This window comes from Acinonyx jubatus, chromosome C1 (assembly GCF_027475565.1).
Source record: "Acinonyx jubatus isolate Ajub_Pintada_27869175 chromosome C1, VMU_Ajub_asm_v1.0, whole genome shotgun sequence".
Taxonomy (NCBI): Eukaryota; Metazoa; Chordata; class Mammalia; order Carnivora; family Felidae; genus Acinonyx; species Acinonyx jubatus.
The window spans coordinates 170347109-170367767 of NC_069381.1; the positions used below are offsets into that span (position 1 = coordinate 170347109).

At 34.5% G+C, this 20659-nt stretch overlaps 1 protein-coding gene across 1 annotated transcript in view; it reads left to right on the top strand.

Moving 5' to 3' along the window:
* Window positions 1-20659, top strand: part of FSIP2 (fibrous sheath interacting protein 2) — a 97682-nt gene that overhangs the window by 13502 nt on the left and 63521 nt on the right. The window contains exons 9-13 of the mRNA XM_027055125.2: window positions 1637-1726; window positions 10049-10161; window positions 10942-10984; window positions 12273-12379; window positions 14643-14706. Coding sequence (XP_026910926.2) covers window positions 1637-1726; window positions 10049-10161; window positions 10942-10984; window positions 12273-12379; window positions 14643-14706 — 417 coding nt within the window. The remainder of the gene's footprint in view (window positions 1-1636; window positions 1727-10048; window positions 10162-10941; window positions 10985-12272; window positions 12380-14642; window positions 14707-20659) is intronic.

A 20659-nucleotide genomic window follows, 5' to 3' on the forward strand; every position in this document is an offset into this window, starting at 1 on the left:
TCTGTACCTCTCTGTCCAATTTTCTTAGCCTGGAGTGATGTGCTCAGTGTCCTATCTATCCCAATCCACAATTCTTTAAGCCCCACTGTAAGTGACATTCCACAAAGTCTTTCTTTCTTTTTTTTTTTTTAACATTTATTTATTTTTGAGACAGAGAGAGACAAAGCATGAACGGGGGAGGGCCAGAGAGAGAGGGAGACACAGAATCTGAAACAGGCTCCAGGCTCTGAGCTGTCAGCACAGAGCCCGACGCAGGGCTCGAACTCACGGACCGTGAGGTCATGACCTAACCGACTGAGCCACCCAGGCGCCCCCCACAAAGTCTTTCTTAACAGCCCTAATTGGAAGATCCTTCTTCTTTGAATCCCTTATAGTACTTTGTATTATTCTCAATACACTTATTACATACTTCCCACTGTCTTAATCACCCATAATATCATATCTCCCACTTTTGTTTTCACAGAGCAGATAGTACTATATTTATGTATGTATGCATGTGTGTGCGTATAAAATATATATTTGCTAAATAGACTCAATTTATTCAGCTCATCAAAATAATGAAAACAATCTCATGCTTCAGAAAAGAAATCACTTTAGTAACTATATACATTCCTACAAACTCAACTGTTAACTTTCTAAATAGGAAAAGAGTTCCAGGTAGACATTTTAAACATTTGTTACCTCAAATTCCCTTTTGAAGAAGATGTAAAGGGGGTGCTTGAGTGGCTCAGTTGGTTAAGCATCTGGCTCTTGATTTGGGCTCAGGTCATTATCTGACTATTGTGAGCTCAAGCCCTAGATTGGACTCTGTGCTGAGCAGGGAGCCTGCTTAAGATTCTCTCTCTCCATCTCCCTCTCCATGTGCCCCTCCTCACCCTCATGTGCATTCTCTCTCTCTCTCTCTCTCTCTCTCTCTCTCTCTCTCTCAAAAAATAAAGATAAAATACATTAAGAAGGTATAAATGAATCCAATTTATATTATCAAGGTGACGCGAATATCTATCTTACAAAACAATTATACTTCCAAATAATATTGTCATCTTCCACCAAGTAGACAACTTCCAGAGGGACAGAGAGAGAATGAAAGAGGAAGGGAATATTAGGTGAAATTTGCTCCAGTGGGCAGACAGATCACCCTCACATTTACATCTCTAATGAAAACCCATTGAGTACCCATTATGTGAGGAGACTTTGCCCTCCTTACGTGGTTAAAAAGAAGAACTATAATTACCTCTATCACAAAGGAGTAATATATATACAGTTGCCTGTGCCAGGCTGGGAGGCACATCCAAGAATGCAATAGTAACTGTGGCCCAGTGGGTCCCTAGCCAGTAGCTACATTGGTATGCATCCCAGCAGATAGGAAATGACATGTTACAGTTTGTCTGGGTGTAGCTTTTCTCTCTACCAGAAGAAAATTCTGTCCCTTCAAGTATATCTTTTAACTTGAAGTGATAATATTTCAAGAATTATTACCTTCCCATTTCACATCTTTCCATCTTGTCCAATACTTCCCTATAATCCCACATACAAATTAGCATAAGGCTCACCTCCCTTGGGCTTGATAAAATAGTCTATCTTGGGTAATTCTGTCATCACTCTTACTAAAAATAAATGTTTTATTACATTTTTTAAGCTTATTCTCCAAAGAAGAAAAAGAAGTCTTTTGATAATATGAACTTAGTTTACCAAGTTGGTGACCAGAGACCAAATAAAGGAGTATATGGTAATTTAATATTTTGATAAGAAATACTGTAGTAATTTGAGGAAAGACTGAGTTTGGATAGAATCTTTTGCTTAAAAGCTTTAAATGCTTAAATCTTCTGTTTTGTGTTGTCAAATGACTGATTTAGAATGATGCTTACCAATAATGACACAACCTCTATTGCTTTCAGAATTTGATCTCTAGTTACTGATTTAGTGTTCTAAACTTAATATTATGTCATAATTTTAGAAAAATAAAATGAAAAATCTATTGCTGTTAAACAGTATATGATACCTAAAAAAAAAACCAAACTAATTTTTATAATGTTCAAAATGATTTTAGAAAACTCTGAAGTCAGTCAGAAATTAATTCCAAAACTACTCTGAACCCTATTGAATTTTACTTTATTATGTATCCCATACTGTTACTTCATGTTGTCTATTAGGGCTCACTGGATTAGACCAGGAACACAAACGGCAGCATAAAACTTCTCCAAATAATACACTGTCAAAGTGTGAGGCTGTTAAAAATTGAACAATATGAATCTCCTCCCGCTACCAAATTTCCAGGAAAAATTTAAAGCAAAAAAGTTAAATTACTTTGGCATTATTAATTCAAATTTAAAGAAGAAAAGTCCACAATCTTTCCTCCCTGAGTATGTAATTTGATTAGTCTCATCAAGACTCTGAAACCTGGGGAGCGACAGAGTTGTCTTAGCAGAGGATGTCTTCCACTTTCAGGACCACTGAGGTAGATTTAACTCTTAAGCTTCATGGGTCCTATTTTTAAAGCTCAAAGACTTTTTTAAAGACACCAATAGTTATTACAAGGCACACAATTATGACAACACCAGCCCCACCTCTACAAAATGTGTACATTCATCAGTTGAAGGAGATTTGGGTTGTTTCCAGGTTTGGGTGATTATGAATAGAAAATCAGAAGTATTTGTAGTCAGCTTTTTATGTAAACAAGGGATTGTTGAGTCATAGTAAATGTATGTTTAAGTGAACAAAGTACTGTCCCAACTGCTTCCAAAGTGCCTGTATTATTTTTCATTCCCATCACTAATGCATGAGAGATCCATTTGCTATGCATTCTTGCAACCATTGTATTATCAGCAATTTTTTTATTTTAGTCATTCTAATAGATATAGTGTTAGCTCATTGTGATTTTCATTTGCATTTCCCTGATGGTTAATGATGATGAATATCTTTTCATATGCTATCTGCCACTTGTAAATCCTGCTTAGTAAAGTATCTGTTGAAGCTTTTTGCTCATTTTTAATTGGGTAATTTTCTTACTGTTAAGTTTCAGAAGTTATTTATATACTCTGAATACAAATATTTTTCAGATATGTGATTTGCAAATATTTTCTCTCAGTCTGTGACTTGCCTTTTAATTTCTGTTCCATTGATCAATTTATGTGTCTATCTCTTTGCCAGTACTGCACTGTTAATTAGCATAGCTTTTTACAGTCTTGAAATCAGGTAGTATAATTCTACCAACTTAATTTTTTCCCTCAAAATTTTAGGACTATTTTAATTTGCTTGCCTTTTGCATATAAATTTATCAGCTTGTCTGCAAAAATTAGGCTGAGATATTTTAGTGAAGTACATTAAATCAATCTACAGATCACTTTAAGGAGAAAAGAAACCTTCTACAAATCTTGGTCTCCCAATCCATAAACATAGTATCTTTTTCTGTTTAGGTTATACTTGATTTCTGTCATAAGTGTTTTTATAGTTTTCAGCATAGAGATCTTATATATGTTGTGTCATATTCATACATAAGTACTTCATTGTTTTGGTACTATTATACATGACGTTTTTAAATTTTGTTTTCCTGTTGTCCATGACTATACTTTTTACTATACCTCTTTTTACATATTTTTTAGTGGTTGTTCTAGACAACACTGTACTTATCTTTTCACAATTCCACTTCACCCTTTAAGTGGAATGTACATCTTTCCACTATCTATGACTTCTTATCCCCCAACCCTTTGTTATAGTTGCCCTATGTGTTACATCTACATACATCAAACATCCATTCAGACAACGTAACATGTTTTATTTTAAATAACTAAATAGAAGAAGACTAACATATTATATTTACCCAGATAGCTACCATTTTGAATGCTCTTTAATTTCTGATATTCCAGGTTTCTTTTCCAGTATCATTTTTTTCAGTCTATAGAACTTCTCTTAGTATTTCTTTCAGAACAGATTTTCTGGCACTGAATCATCTTATTTCCCTTCTTCTAAACATGTCTTTATTTTACCTTCATTCCTGAATGACAGTGTTTTCATTTGATATAGAATTGTAAGTTGACATTTTTTCCAGAACTTGAAAACTGTTTTTCCGTTTCATTGTGTTTCTGTAGTTCTGATGAGATATTGTCTATATTTGAATAGTGATCCTCTATAAGTAAGGTGACATTTTTCTCTGGTTGTTAAAATTCTGGGGGGTGGGAAATAGCTTTTAGCAACTTAATTATGATATATCTTGGTGTGGATTTTTATTTTTTTGCCTGCTTTAATCTTCACTGAATTTCCTTAAACTTAAGTTTATATCTTTTGCCAAATTTCATTTAAGCAGACTTCCTTATCTCACAGAAAGAACTATTATCCAAATCTAGTGATTATCATAACCATTATTTTTTAAATATATTTTTTAAATATATTTACTACATGGGTGTATATCCTTAAACTACATATATACATATAGATAGAAATAAATACCATTAAAAATATTTCAATGTAACTGATATGCTGTTGTATCCAGTTGTATGTGATGTGCTTTTTACACTCAGCATTATGTTTCAGAAGTTTTATCTCTGTGTTGCCTGACATTTTATTTCATTACTGATATATCCCATTGTGTGAATATACCACAATATACATATATTTCTCTTGATGGAAATTATATACATAATATTTATATTGTATTTTTATGTTATATATATTTGTATTATATGTTACTGATACTATATTTATATATTATATATTATATTTATATAAATGTTTATATAAATATAAAATCTCATGGTACTCATTGAAGAGATTCTCTAGGGGTTATATGCCTAGATATGGGATTTCTGCATCATGTTTCCTTTTCTGAGAAATCATATTTTCAAATCTCTTGTCCATTTTCCTAAGGGGTTTTCTTTCTTTCTCCTGTGGATGTGAAAGATTTTTAAGCCATACTAGATAATTGTGTTTATATATATATATATATATATATATATATATACACACATTATAATAAATATCCTCTTCCAATTGTGATTTGTTTCTGTCCTTTCTTTTTATCTTTTGATGTACAGTTCTTAATTCAATATGGCTGATGTTAATCTTTTGTCTTATTTGTAGCAAATATTTCCAGTTTGTTAATGGCTTTTTTAGCTGTTCTTTTTTTTTTTAAGTTTATTTATTTATTTGGAGAGTGGGGAGCAGAGAGAAGAAGAGAAAGAATCCCAAGCAGTTTCTGTGCTGTCAGCATGGAGCCTGATGCAGGGTTTGATCTCAGGAAGCATGAGATCATGACCTGAGGCCAAAGTCAAGAGTCACACATTCAATTGACTGAGCCACCCATGCACAACAGTTTTTCGTATTAAATATTTCAAACATAAATAAAAACCAGCAGAACCCATATGGTGCCTCCATCTGACTTGTTTCACTTAGCATAATACCTTTTCTATCTATAAAATCATGTCATTCACAAATAGTGACAATTTTACTCTACTTTTCCAATTTGAATGACTTTTGTTTCTTTCTTTTTTTTTTTTTTTTTTGCTTTTGCTTAATTGGAGTCCCAGAAGGTCCCTTAAGCTACCCATCAGTCTCTTAATCTATATTTTAAAATTCTTTTCCAGGTGCCTGGGTGGCTCAGTCGGTTAAGCATCCATCTTTGGCTCAGGTCATGATCTCATGGTTCACGGGTTTGAGCCCTGCATCAGGCTCTGTGCTGATAGCTCAGAGCCTGGAACCTGCTTCAGATTCTCTGTCTCCCTCTCTCTCTGTCCCTCTCCTGCTCATGCTCTGTCTCTCTCCCTCTCAAAAATAAATAAACATTATATATATATAAATTCTTTATCTCTTTTTGGGTGAGTTCCACTGCACTCAATTCCAGATCACTAGCCCTTTCTTCGGTTCCACCCATAGTGCTGTTAAACCCCTATAGTATCTTTTTCAGTTCAGTTATTGTATTCTTTAGCTCTATGACTTATGTTTCACACTGTCTTATATTTTCTCTTTGTTGATCTTTCTGTGTTCATCCATTCATCTCTCAAGATCTGTGAGCATCTTTATGATGATTACTTTGAACTCTTTATCAGGTAAATTACTTATCACTTTTTCATTAAAGTTTTCTTTGGGAGTTTTTCTTGTTCTTTCATTTGGAACACATTCCCCTGTTTCCTCATTTTGCTTGTTTTTTGTTTTTTGTTTTTTATGTATTAGGCAAAACAGCTATCTCTCCCAGTCTTAAGGGAGTGATCAAAAGAAGACCGGGTGTGTGTTTCACTTGTCTGTGCAGCATCCTGCCAAGAATTGGCTCTCCGATTGTTTCAGTCCCATGGGGCCCAAAACACAAGGACCCCTGGCCACTAGAGCCAGACAATCAAAGGGTATCCCTTGTGAACTGTGTGTACCTGCTGGCTTTGATAGGGCCACAGGGGAGGGGTTGGGGCAGGCACGCCCACCCACTGGCTTCAGTGGGGCAGGGCCACAGGAGTTTGCAGGGGTAAGGCAAGCAGAATTAGCAGGGTAGAGAGAGTGCAAAAATGGCACCTGGCAGTGCCAACACTTGCCAAGATAGGAGACTATAAAAATGGGAACGATCAGCACCTCCTTCCCTGGAGAGAGTTGGAACAAACTTCTACCCTTCCAGAAGATGCTTTAAGAATAGCCAGTGGATCTTCTTCCTGTATGGTCTACATGCTTTTCAGCCTGCTGTACTTGTGCTGGGTCTTAGGGCAAGTAGTCTGTGTACTAACCTTTTAGGAACAGAATCCTATTTCCTAATGCCCTTTGAGTCTCCTGGATGTAAGCTATGTTGATGTTTTGTTTTGTTTTGTGTTTTTTTAAGTAGGCTCCATGACCAGTGCAGGACCCAACATGGGGCTTGAAATCACAACCTTGAGATCAAAACACAAGCTGAGATCAAGAATCAGACATTTAACTGACTGAGCCACCCATGCTCCCCCATATTGATTTTTAAAGCCAGATGTTTGGAGGCTCATCTCTCCAGTGCAGGTCCCAAGGGCTAGGGAGCTCAAACTGCTTGCTTCTCAGGGATATGCTCCATATTTGTGAATCCCTCTCACAGGTCGGTTGTCATACCGCAGGTGGGGTTTTTGGCTAGACCACACCTCTGCATGGTGTATCTCATTCCCAAGCAGATGTGGCCTTTTTATCTTTTGTTGTGGAGGAACTGCTCAGCTAGCATTCAGGGCTTTTTCAGAGAAAGTTGTCATGTATGTAGCTGGAGATTGGTGGGTCTACGGAAGGAGGTGAGGTCAGGGTCTTCTTATGCTGCCATCTTGCAGGTTCAATTTCTCTAGCAAGACTGATTCATAGACGGTGGCATGCCTTTCCATCAAGAGGCATATAATATCTCATTTCCTTTCTCTTTGTACTGTTAGCAGCCATTTATGTTCAAGGCCTAGATCTATGAATTAATTAAGGGTTTCAAGTTGGGATAACTTAATTCTATCATTCCTTCTTCTTAGATTAATTGGAAAAGTTGTATTAAAAGAAATTTCCTCTTGGGGCGCCTGGGTGGCTCAGTCAGTTGAGCGGCCGACTTCGTCTCAGGTCATGATCTCGCGGTCCGTGAGTTCGAGCCCCACGTTGGGCTCTGTGCTGACAGCTCAGAGCCTGGAGCCTGTTTCGAATTCTGTGCCTCCCTCTCTCTGACCCTCCCCCATTCATGCTCTGTCTCTCTCTGTCTCAAAAATAAATAAACGTTAAAAAAAATTAAAAAAAGAAATTTCCTCTTAACTACTATTGGTTACAGTGTGGTATAGGATACTTCGGAAAAGCAGATTGAAGCTTAACATTTTACAATCATTTATCAGTTTTCAAAGTAGTAAATTGTTTCAGTAGCATCCTTCAACAGTGAGCAATTAGGTTTGTTTTTTTCATTGTGAATTTACACATTTAAATAAATTTAATGTACTTCAATAAAATTATGTTAATGCGTTTATTAATGCTAAAAGGGTGATAGTTCCTGCCAGTGGGATCTCCCATTAGTATAACTCTTGAGTCCTTTGTGACATAACCCTAATGATATTTTATAGCTTCCTTGCGATCTGGGAAGACAGGATTATTCAAGCTTATTTTGTACACATTTAATTGCTTCAACATCATTGAGTTTCACTGGCATCTTTTAAATGATAAAGTGAACATATCTAGATGATAGATAGATAGATAGATAGATAGACAGACCTATTTCTGGACAGTCTCCTGTTTTATTTATTTGTTCTTACATGAATACAGTGTTCTCTTAATCACTATAGCTTTATAATAAGTCTTCAAATTTGGTAGTTTGGGTTCTCTAATATTTGTGGTTCTTCTAGATTGACTGTCTTGTGGTAGGGCCTTTACTTCTCCATATAAATTTCAGAAACAGCTTTCCAGTTTCTACAACATGGTCTGTTGGGATTTTATTTGGGCTCACCTTTCATTTCTTTTTCTTCCTGGCTAGCACCTCCAGGATAGTATTGAAAAAAATGGTGATTGTGTACATATTAATCTTGTTCCAAAATTTAAGGGAACATGATCAATATAGAGTGTAGCTCTAGAGATTTGAAGATAGCTTTTATCACAGGAAGGACATATCCTCATATTGCTAGTTTGATCATGAGGTTTGATCATGAATGGCTATTAAACTTTATCATTTTTTCCCTGCATCTTTGAGATAATCATCTAAATTTTCTCCTTATTTCTTTTAAAGTTGTGAATAACTTTGACTTCTTTTTAATGTTATATGTTAAACCAGTTCCACATTCTTGGGATTAACGTTATTCATTCATCATGCATTATCTTTATCATGTATTGTTAGATTCAATATATTTCATTTATAATTTTTGCAACTTTGTTCATGTGGGATGGTGACTGAGGTTTTCTTTTCTTGTAATGTCTTTTAATGAATTTGGTATTAGAGTGATTTTGGTCTCAAAATATGAGTTGTGAGAGTAGAAGTATTCCTCTTTAATTTTCTGGAAGAGTTTGTGTATAATTAGTGTAATTTCTTCTTTAGATATTTGGTATAGTTCAGAAATGAAGTCAATTGAGCCTGGAGTTTTCTTTGTGTACATGTTTTTAACTACATATTCGATTTCTTTAATAGATATGTAGTTCTTCAAATTATCTATTCATAAATGAGATTAGTTTGTGTTTTTCAAGAAATTTGTCCTTTGTATATAAATTTTTAAACCTACTACCATACACTTATCATAATATTCCTTTATTGTTATTTTTTAGTATTATCTATATAGACTTTTGTTGTGCTATTATCTCTAATTTTCCTGATGCTACAAATTTGTGCTTTTTCTTGGTAATCTGGCTTATCACTTCTATTGAAGTTTTCAAAGAATTAGCTGTTTCATTATTTTCTTCCTTTTTTTGATTTCTTTGATATTCACTTCAATCTTTACTATTTTCTTTCTTCTGCTTACTAAATATTGACAAGGAGCTGGAAGAATTGAAACTCTGATACACTGCTGAATGGCTTGTAAAATGGTATGGCAACTTTGGAAAACAGTGTGGTGTTTTGTAAAATTAAATATATACCCACTGTATGATCCAGTCGTTCCACTAATAGATATTTACCCCATAGAAATGAAAACAAAGTGACTTGTACACGAATTCTCATAAAAGTTCATTTGTGAGAGGCCAAAATGGAAACAACCCAAATAACAGGTAAATGAATAAAAACTGTGGCGTATCCATATAATGAAGCACTTCTCAGAAATAAAAAGGAACAAATTATTAAAATATGTGAAACCATTATACTGAGTAAAAGAAGCCAGGCAAAAAAAGAGTACATATTATATGATTCCATCCATATAAAAGTCTAGAAAATTCAAGCTAATCTTGTGTGAGAAGTATAGAGTGGTGTTGTCAGGATGGGAGGAGAAAGATAGATGGATTACAAAGGTGGATCAAAAAACTTTTAAAAGAGTATTAGAAAAGTTATTTGATTGCAGTGATAGTTGTAGACATTTTAAAGTTGAAATATTTTCAATTTAAATGAGTATAGTTTATTATACTTCAATTACACTTCAATAGATTGTTAAAATAAAACAACTATGGTTTTTCTCTCTCATTTATTTGCTTTTAGGGCCTGCAGCAAATGCCATTTATCAATCTCTAAGTAATACAAAGAATGTCATCAAAAAATCAGCAACTTTAGTTGGCCAGTCAGATGTACAATTTAATAGTACTGAGCAAAAGGTATAAAATTATGTCTCAAACTTTTGTACGATGATTACTTATCTAGTTAATTTTTCACTTCTATGATCTCTTTCACTAGCATGATACCAATTGGTTAGGGATATTAGGGTCTATTCATGAGGCCAGATTTCTTTCCTTGGGCGTATTGAGTCACTATGTAATTTAACAGTAGTAACTAATCCAAACATTTAGCAATTACAATGATAATAATAGCTAAAACATATTCACTGTTGGCCAAGCCCTGTGGTAAACCAGAAGGAAGGGAAAATGAGGAAATTTGGGACACATAAGATATAAAGATGAATAAAACATAATCAATTCTCTTGAGGACTCATTGCCTAATTGGACAGACAGACTCAAAAATGTTATCACAAGAAAATGATGTTCTCAAAATCAAAGAGAACTGTGTGTAATTAAGCTGTAGGCTGGATTGGAATAGGTTACATTGTATTTCCCTGAAATAGACTGAATGACTCTAAACTTTGTAAAACCAACCATTGAATGGATTACTATGCCTTTAAACAAAATATGGAATACTAGAAAAAGAATAATTTTGTACACTGCTACATATTGAACTCAATTTTAAACTAGTTAAATTTGAGATCCCTATAGAAAGTATTCCAGGAGGTTGTTAATATATATTTTCCTGAGACAATTTTCATGTGAGATTAGGAGATAAAAGAGAGAGAAACTATATTAATTTGGTTGATTGATAGTGACAAAATTTCTTTTATAAGTGCAGTTACTAATGAATGTTTTTCTCTTTAATGTACCATGTAGAAAGATGGAGTAACTAGAAAATCAAATACTTCTGATGATAGAGGTGAGAAAATGAAAAAGTCATACTTGTTATATTGTTAATTTCATAATCATGACTATATATATATACAGTTTCATAAACATGACTATATGTATATATATATTATATATATATACACACACTATATATATATATATATACATATATATATATACACACACATACAGTTTTTCAATTTGTTTTGCTGATTATAACAATCATGATTATTTTGGATAATAAAAAATGGTAAAAAAATTGTTTATGAATATAGATATAATTAGCTCACATGTCAGTGCTTGCTCGATGAGTATGGCTTTTGAACTTTGCTAAGTATGGAAAAGTTAGGGTCCCTGCTGTGGCTGTTTATAGTGATGGAGTACATTACTCACATATGTGACTCAGTAAGTTACAGTACAGAGAACTGTCTCTGGAAGGGCCCACACTCCACTGCCATCAATTCTCCGTAAACAATACATTGTATTTCTCATTTCCCCTTCAGTAGACTATACAATAGCTAAATTTCCCCATACCTTGTTAGATTTCTGGAAGGCACTAAAAATACTCATATGCATATCCTGCATATACATAAAGAAAATATTAGGCACCTCCATTCAGTAGCCAATGATCACTTCAAATTCTATAGAATATCAAACTCATCATCTTCCTGATCCTTCTTCTGTTTCACCTAGGCACAAAATGTTAATTATTCTTTGACTCTTCTTTATTGTATTTTGCATCCCAAGGTTGCTACTTTCTTTCGAATCTACCCCCTTAATTTCTTTTGCCCTTTCCTCTCTTTTCATTCCCACAGCTTCTACCTTGTTTCTTTCATCCTTGTCTATTTCAGTACCTTCCCCCATTCTCCTCCTCCTCTTTTTAATCCCCATAAATATTGCTGTGAAAGCAATCTCCCTAAAACACAGCTTTGGTTATTCCCTTATCCAAGTAGTGAGTGGTTTTTGATTGCAGACTGAATGAAAAGAAAGCAGTTAATTCTGGCAGTGGTCTGTGTTTAATTATAGGGACTAAGCTAGCATAATATTAAATAAATTAGGATCAGAGGTTAAGGATTTCAGACTTGTCTCTAAAGGCAATAATGAACCATTTGAAATTTGTAGCCAGTGAACACTAAAAACAGGTCATGTAATTCCTGGAGATACTTCTTTACCTCAAATAAATGCCTGATTGTGGTAATTCAATGATTGTTTAAGCTCAGCAGAGGGAACATTGGATCAAATCTATTCATCAGCATTCACCCTTGTTCCAGAAATATGATCTTCTCATATGTAAAATTAATCTCTTCTTTCTCTAGGAGCTGTAAACATCTCAACTCAAAACTCAATTATTTCAGCTCAAACTTCACCCACAAGAAATTGTCCAAGACCTTCACAGTCTTACTTGGATCCTCCCAAAAATAAGGTATATAATATTTCTTTTTGCCCCAAAGGCAAGCAGAATTAATGAAGTACATTCTTATGATCAGCATGAGTATAAAAATTTTCATTCATGAAGTGGCCATACAAAACAGCTTCATTCCCTGAAATTAGTCATACCATAACAAAATTTTAACATCCCTACGATAATCTTCCTAAATATAGGCTACAACATTGTAGTTCACAGTGCATACCTGCAGCCTTCAGAGGAAGTATTAATTTGGCTTTCTTTGGTTGGGCTTCTACTAATACAGATGGACTGTTCAGAGGTAGTCATATTCTCTCTCCCCTTTGTTTTTGACTAGCCATCAGTTACCTGCTTTTGGAAAGTTACCATCATAAATTCAAGATGTGTCTTCTGATATACATTACATTTTTTTTGTGAGTTACCAACTGGTTTTAGGAGTCAAAACCACATCCCATTACCAGCACAGTGTTAACTGCTTCAGCTGTACTGAAGAGTTAACTTGGTTTGAAAATGGAAATTAACTGTTTTTCCCAAATGAATTTGTACTTGAATAGGGTAGGAAGTGGCATCATTTTCTGTTTCTTATAATGCATAATAATTGACAAACTACACATAACTTCTAAGATGTATGTTTACCATAAAATGCTTTTCTATAGTGCAGTTTTGTTACAAACATTTTACAGTTCAGCATTTTACTATGTCAATATCCACTTTAAGTATGCTAAGAGTCAAAAAAGAAATTTCTTAACAACTTTGACATTTAAAATTCTCAGATTGCCTAACAGATTCCAAAGGCCATGTCTTTTACTAAAAACAAACAAACAAAAACTCTTGTAAAAACAACCTAAAGTTTATTACTGACCTTTTTTGGTTAATGTGCATATTATTAAATTTGCCATCCATATTGATCTCAAATGAGTACCAAATGTCCACAAATTCCTAATTTATTATGAGGAAAAGCCTGACTGTTTTATTATGCTAAGTATTACACTCTGTTTCCAACATGTTATACGTAGCCTACCACTGTCATAAAATATATTTTTTGTGACCTATGTTCAGCTCTCAGATCTGGTGGGCAAAAAAAGAAGCCTGTTTCACTTGATTTACCTCCTTGAGCAGATTGAGTTCTTGAGCAAGTCTAGAGAACCACATCCCTCTGTAATCAGAGAACCTGTTATCTGCTTTCCACCTCTAAAACTTTTATTGTAGCTTTGTCAAAAAAGCACAATGAGGTGCCTGGGTGGCTCAGTTGGTTAGTCATCTGACTTCAGATCAGGTCATGATCCCGTATTTGTGAGTTCAAGCCCCGTGTTTGGCTCTGTGCTGACAGCTTGGACCTGGAGCCTGCTTCAGATTCTGTGTCTTCCTCTCTCTGCCCCTCCCCAACTTGCACTCTGTCTTCTCTCTCAAAAAAAAAAAAAAAATAAAAAATACTTAAAACATTTTTTTAAAAAGCACACCTATTCTTTTATCCCACTGAGCTGATTAACATATTTACCAATCAGTGTATTCCAAAGATAGTTCATTTTAGGATGCTAGTAAATATCACTGTCAGAAAAGAGTTAAAGCAGGCTTGAGACTTGTGTCTTTAGAAGGGCCTGTTTGCAAGGTTACCCCTTTTGGCTAGTATTGGGAAGTTGACTTTTCCCAATCCTGAAGTAATATGGAACTTTCCGTAGCTGAATGGATGGTGCACTGTACTGCAAATAATGTGATTTTTGCTGAACATCTGATTTCCTTTTAAGAGGCTGGAATTTTGATATGCACTAAGGCACAGGGTGTCCTCATGACCAGCCTTCAATAAAAACCTTTGAGTGCCGAGTTTCTAATGGATTTCCCATGGTAAAAACATTGTACATGTTACTGAATTTTTTTTTAATTGCTGGAGAAAAGAGCATGCACAGAGAAGGGAGAGAGCATAAGAAAAACTGCGCATGGAGTTTTCAAGACTCGGCCTGTGCCTTTTCCCCTTTCTTTATCCTATAGTGTATTCTTTTACTATAATAAATCTTAGACGTGAGTACAACTATATTCTGAATCCCATGAGCCTTAGAAAATCACCAAATGTGTGGGCAGTCTTGTGTATCTCCCATGATACAACTATGAACTTTTAAATTATGTAAATATCACAAAATGTGTGCAGTTCTTAAAAACTGACATTTAAGGGAAATTCTCAGAATCTTAAATTTCTGTATTTTAAATATATAAATAATAGTTGATGTTCAAATCATGGAGGGGGAAATCTTTTGAGGATGTTTGTTTTGTTGTTTGGATTATATAGAAGGAGATAAATGCTGAATGGAATGAACGATCAAACAAGAGATCAAGCTACTTCTGTGAATCAGGTAAACATCAGTAACAGCTACTGAGTAAGTTATGAGATCTATTAATCCATTCTTTTAACTAACATTTATTGAAGTCCTGCTTCATGCCTGGTATGGTGCTACATATTCCTGGAATGTTTGGTACAAATTACTGGAAAAATATTTAACCTCTCCCTGGCTCTCTTAGTAAGAAAAACAATTTTTAAACTACAGATTCAATTAAATCTGAAACTATTCATATTTTCTGTCTCTCTTATCCATATAAATTTTCAAACTTCTTGGCAGAAAGTTACCATATGTCCTATCCATATGGATTAGATTATTGAAAGGCAGTGTAGCATAATGGGTAGGAACATATAATCTGACCCAAATATTTAAGTTGAATCCACACTCCAACACTTAAAATTTATGTTTGGGCAAGTTACTTAACTTCTCTGTTCTTTGTTTTTTCCAACTATAACATGAGAATGTTACCTAACACAAGTTACCTAACACAAGTTCGCTGACCACCGCTGGAAAGATCAATAATCAAGAAAGGAGTTTTGATTGGAAAGGAATTTGAGCTTTATTCAGGAGGCTGGCAACCTGGAGAGAGATGTACTCTTGTCCAAGGTTTTTGCTTGGTCAAAAGATTTTTAAAGGGGTTTAATCAGTTAAGGTAAATGCAGTGGTCTGTGACATTTCTGGATTACCTTGCACACTCGATGGCACCAGTTATCTCAGAGCTTGGAGGTTGTTCAAGTTCTAGTTCCTTAGTGCCCAGGATGAGGGCTGTGCAAGAAGGTCCAGTTCCTTGGTATCCAGGGGTTGTGCAAAATTACTCTGTTCTTTCTGCATAGGAGGGCAAGTTCTACTGATGTGCAAAGGGAGGACAATAAAGTTATTTGTGTGACCTTGCAAAAGAAAAATATTTTGCTAAAAGATTGCTGGGCCAATCAAAAAGCTAAAGTGGCTTCAAACAGACTTCTGGCCTCTGTGGCCTGGGAACGTTCAGGTCCTTCATTTCCCCCATGGCCAGTGGTCTGCAAATCTCAAAGAAAGTAAATTAGTTCTGCTACAGATCGAGGGTCAGGAAGCAAGGAGTGTGTTAACTTGAAGCAAGTTAACCCTTAGGACTGGCTGGAGTATTGTTACAAGAACAGGAATTGTACATCATTCATACAATTCCTATGGCAATTCAATAAGTTAATATTTGTAAAAGTGCTTAGAACAGTGTGTGGCACTTGATTTGTGATATGTAAGATTTTGAAATGTACTGCAAAACTTTATATGCAATATTTTCATTTTTTTCTAATTCATATCTATATTCTAATTGTCTTATTTTGTATTTGTGAATTCGTCTTAAAATTTTAAGTATATTGGATTTCTAGGTTCCCTTTTGTTATTTATTTCCAATTTAATTGCTTTGCAGACTGAGATCATGGCCTTATTGTACCAGCTTTTTCTTTTTTTTTTTTTTGTTTATTTATTTTTTTTGAGAGAGAGAGAGAGACAGAGCATGAACAGGGGAGGGGCAGAAAGAGAGGGAGACACAGAAGCTGAAACAGGCTCCAGGCTCTGAGCTGTCAGCACAGAGCCCGACGCGGGGCTCGAACTCACGGACCGTGAGATCATGACCTGAGCTGAAGTCAGCCGCTTAACCGACCAAGCCACCCAGGCGCCCCTGTACCAGCTTTTTCAAATATCTGCAGGATTTCTTTACTGGCTTAGCACACGTGATTAGTTTTTCAGAGTTGTATATGGTTGAAAACAATAAATATCAATTTGGTAGTACCATGTTCTAAATATTTCCATTCAATCAAGATGTTTAATTGTGTAGTTCAAAAAATCTATATACTTACTTTTATTTACTCTGTTCTAAAAATCATTGGAATTGGACATCTGTGTGGTTCAGTAGGTTAAGTGTCCAACCCTTGATCTAGGTTAGTTATTAGGCACATCAAGGACTATCCTGATGAATTGAGGGGTTTTTTTAAGCTTTTATTTAAATTCCAGTTAGTTAACATACAGTGTAATATTAGTTTCAGGTGTAGAATTGAGTTTTTTATTATTGTGTATGGTTTTTACCAGACATGATGCTTTTTGTCTCAAATTTAGTAGGTCTGATACTAATATAGCAACATTAGCTTTCAGTCTTAGTATATTTTATGGATAGATGTGGCTTTTGTAAACACTCTATCCCTGCATCTTGTTTCATTTTTATTGAGTCTTAGAATTTGACTTTTAACTGAATGTAAGCCACTTACATTTTGTTAATTACAACCTTTGGAAGATTTTTACTGCCATATTGGTGTTTTGCTTTGTTCTGCTTTTTGATATTTTGTTTTAATTTCTCCTTTCTTACTTTCTTTCAGAGTATTAAATTTGCTCTGATATTCTCTTTTAATTTATTAAACTTATTTTTTAATCCAGTTTTCCCTCTACAGTTTTAGGAATTGTATGCTGTGTATATTCCTTTTGACAATTACCTTTGAATTTTAACAAGTATACTTCAAGTAAAAGTCAAAGTTAGAATAATTTACTTCTAAATCACTATCTCACATTTAACCAGTTATTTAGTTTTGATTTTTATTACCATCTAAATTAAAATTCTGTTTTTATACATCTAGGTTTTGTTTATATTTTTCCATGTTTACCAATATTTTTTTGTTGTTGTTTACCATTCCTTTTTGCATTTTGTCCTTTACAGAATCACCTTCATTCTTCCTAAAGTAAATCCATTCTTCAGAAATGTCATTAGTGAATGTATTTTGGGAATAAATCCTCAGATTTTATTTGATAAAACTCTCCTTATTTTACCCATGTTCTGGGATATAATTATGGCTGGATATACAAGTTATTAAGAACAGTTATTTTTCTCTTAGCACTTTGAAGATACTGTTTTACTTAAATGTTCTACTTTTTCTGTACTTAATAATTCTTGTGTAAATGATTCTTCCCCTCCCCTCCATACACACCTCAGTCTGCTTTTAAGGTCTTGCCTTTGTTTTTCGTTAGTATCACCATAGTGAACAGGTCTGGACAAGTTTCAGCTATTTTTCTCTCCTATATTGCTTCTCTCCAATTTATTATTTTCTTCTAAAACTCCAGGTATATATATATGTTAGACATCTTCTTTTTATTCTACATCCTTTAACAACTATCATATTTTCCATCTCTCTGGTGCTGCATTCTGGTTAATTTCTTCCAATTTGTCCTCCAAATCACCAATTCTTTCTTCAGTTTATCTAATTTACTATTTCATCAATTCCATGCACTTTGAAATTTTTCTGGTTAAACATTACATATATATATATATATATATATATATATATGTATATATATATCTGAGTAGATATTTTTCAAATTTGACTTGACTTTTTTGATAGGTTCTTGTCCCATTCCTGTATTTTCCAATTCCATCTTTATATATTTTAACAGATAAAATTCACTTTTTAAATATTCTATATCTAGTAATTCAAATATTTTAAAACATTGATGTCTATGCCTAATGCTATTTTTTTCTGCACTCATGGTGTTTCTTCATATTTGTCTGTGTGTGTAGTGTGTGTGTGTGTGTGTGTGTGTGTACAGGGCATTATTATATATGTGAGCTCATTTTTTAAATTTATTATTATGTTTTAAATGTTTATTTATTTTGAGAGATAGCAAGCATGAGCAGAGGAGGGGCAGAGAGAGAGAGACAGAGAATCCCAGGCAGGGCTCACACTCAGGAACTGTGAGATCATGACCTGAGCTGAAATCAAGAATCTGCTGTTAACCAACTGAGCCACGCAGGTGCTCCATGAGTTCACTTTTAAATTTTATTATTTATTTTTGAGGAAGACAGAGAGAGTGCATGCAGGGAAGGGGCAGAGGGAAAGAAGGAATCTCAAGCAGGCTCAGCATTGTCCACACAGAGCCGGACATGGGGTTCAAACTCATGAAACTGTGAAATCACAACCTGAGCCGAAATCGAGTCAGTCGCTTAACCGACAGAGCCACCCAGGTGTCCCTATCTGTGAGCTCATATCTGGCAGAAATGTATCATTGGGAATTCCATATTTGGATAGTATATATTGCTCTATAGAATCAAATTAGACACATTAAATATGTATACTTCTTTGATCACCAGTTATGGTTCAATAAAGCAGTTAAAATTTTACCATATGCTTCTGGTAGGCATCTGGGAGAGATATCAATAAAGGTTTATTTTAATTTTTATGGAATATACAGTATATTTGAACCTCAAAGTTATATAAGAATTATTCATCACAGATTATCTCTTAAGAGATATTTTTGGGGCACCTGAGTGGCTCAGTAGGTTAAGTGACTGACTTCGGCTCAGGTCATAATCTCACAGTTTATGGGGTAGAGCCCTGCGTCGTGCTCTGTGCTGACAGCTGGGAGCCTGGAGTCAGCTTCAGATTCTGTGTCTCCCTCTCTCTTCCCCTCCCCTGCTTGCTCTCTCTCTCTCTCTCTCTCTCTCTCTCTCTCTCCCTCTCTCAAAAATAAAATAAACATTAAAAAATTTTTTTAAAAAGAGAGATTATTTTTTCCTCTTCCTTTATCCAAGGCTGAAGCCAAGACATAATTTATTTGTGCTGCTACCTCTGTGGCATGAGTTTACGTTTAAAGACATCTCTTCTACCAAGGGTTTAGCTCCTTGGGATCCAGTACATTTTTAGAGGCTCTTAGTTTTGATTCTCCACCTAGTTGGCAGGTATTGCCGAGTCTCATAAGGAAGGCATCAGCTTTAACACTTGCTTACCCTTCTAGATTTGTGCTACCCCAAATTTTTTGCTTGATTGTTTTTAAGAGGTTGGTTTCAATGTTTTATACAGAATTTTAGGCAATTTTTTTTTAAATTTCTAACTCCCACATATTAATGGAAACCACAGAAAAGGTTTTTTTTTTGTTTTCTATTTTGTTTTTAAAATAGTACTGTCTTTACACTTAATTTCCCAGTTACTCACTCTTAATTCCAGTTACTTCTCCAAACCTAGCATACACAAAAACATACCCACAAAAACAAACCCCAAAAGGTTCATGAGATTTAAATAAGACTTTTTCATGCACATGATTAGTACCTATTGATTACTCATTTATTAGAAGAAACAAGAGTTACCATTTAAACTTGACTTTGAACTGGTTCTAATTACTGAAAATAGTTTCTGAAATCAGGGCATCCTTTTTGTCTACATCTTTTATTCATTTGTTTTGTTTTGGTTTTTTTGCATAGTTGACATATACCAATCCAGCATGCCTGTAGAGATGTACTGCACAGACTTCCTATATCACTTATATATAAAGTATGTACTAAAACCCAGTAGTAGAATCATGCTAGATTATGTACAAAGCAAGTTAGCTAATATTCAAGCAGGAGGAGATTAATGGCAGATAAACCAATGAATAAATGGTGAGGAGCATATTAATCAAATAATGCATTCAACAAATAAATGTTACTGTATACTGTGTGTTAAGTGCTGAGGATATAGTGGTAAATTTATGTCATAGTCAGGAAGACAGAAGAGTAAACATTTAATTATGATATAACATAATGAGTTTTATAATAGAAACATGTGTAGAATGCTTTAGGAGCACTGCAGAAAGATATTTATTTATTTACTTAGGCAAGGGTTTCTAGTGGAATTAATACAAACTGAATGAAGCCTAAAAGACGAGAAGTTAAAAGAAGGCGTAGGGTGCTTGAGACAAAGGAAATGGCAAAAACAAAGGCCCAGAAGCATGGAAAACATGTTACTCAGTAAACTATGTTATTCTGTGTTTCTGGACTATAGAACATACATGAATATATAGAGGCTAACCAGAGTAGACACTACAGAGGTAAGTAAGAACATCAGATTGTATGGTATATTTTATGTCTTACTAAGGAATTTGGACTTCATTGTGGAGAGTGTCTGGAGGCTTTTAAACAAAACAGTCTGAGAGAATAAAGATCTACTAGAGGATATTAATTTCCACTTTACAAGTT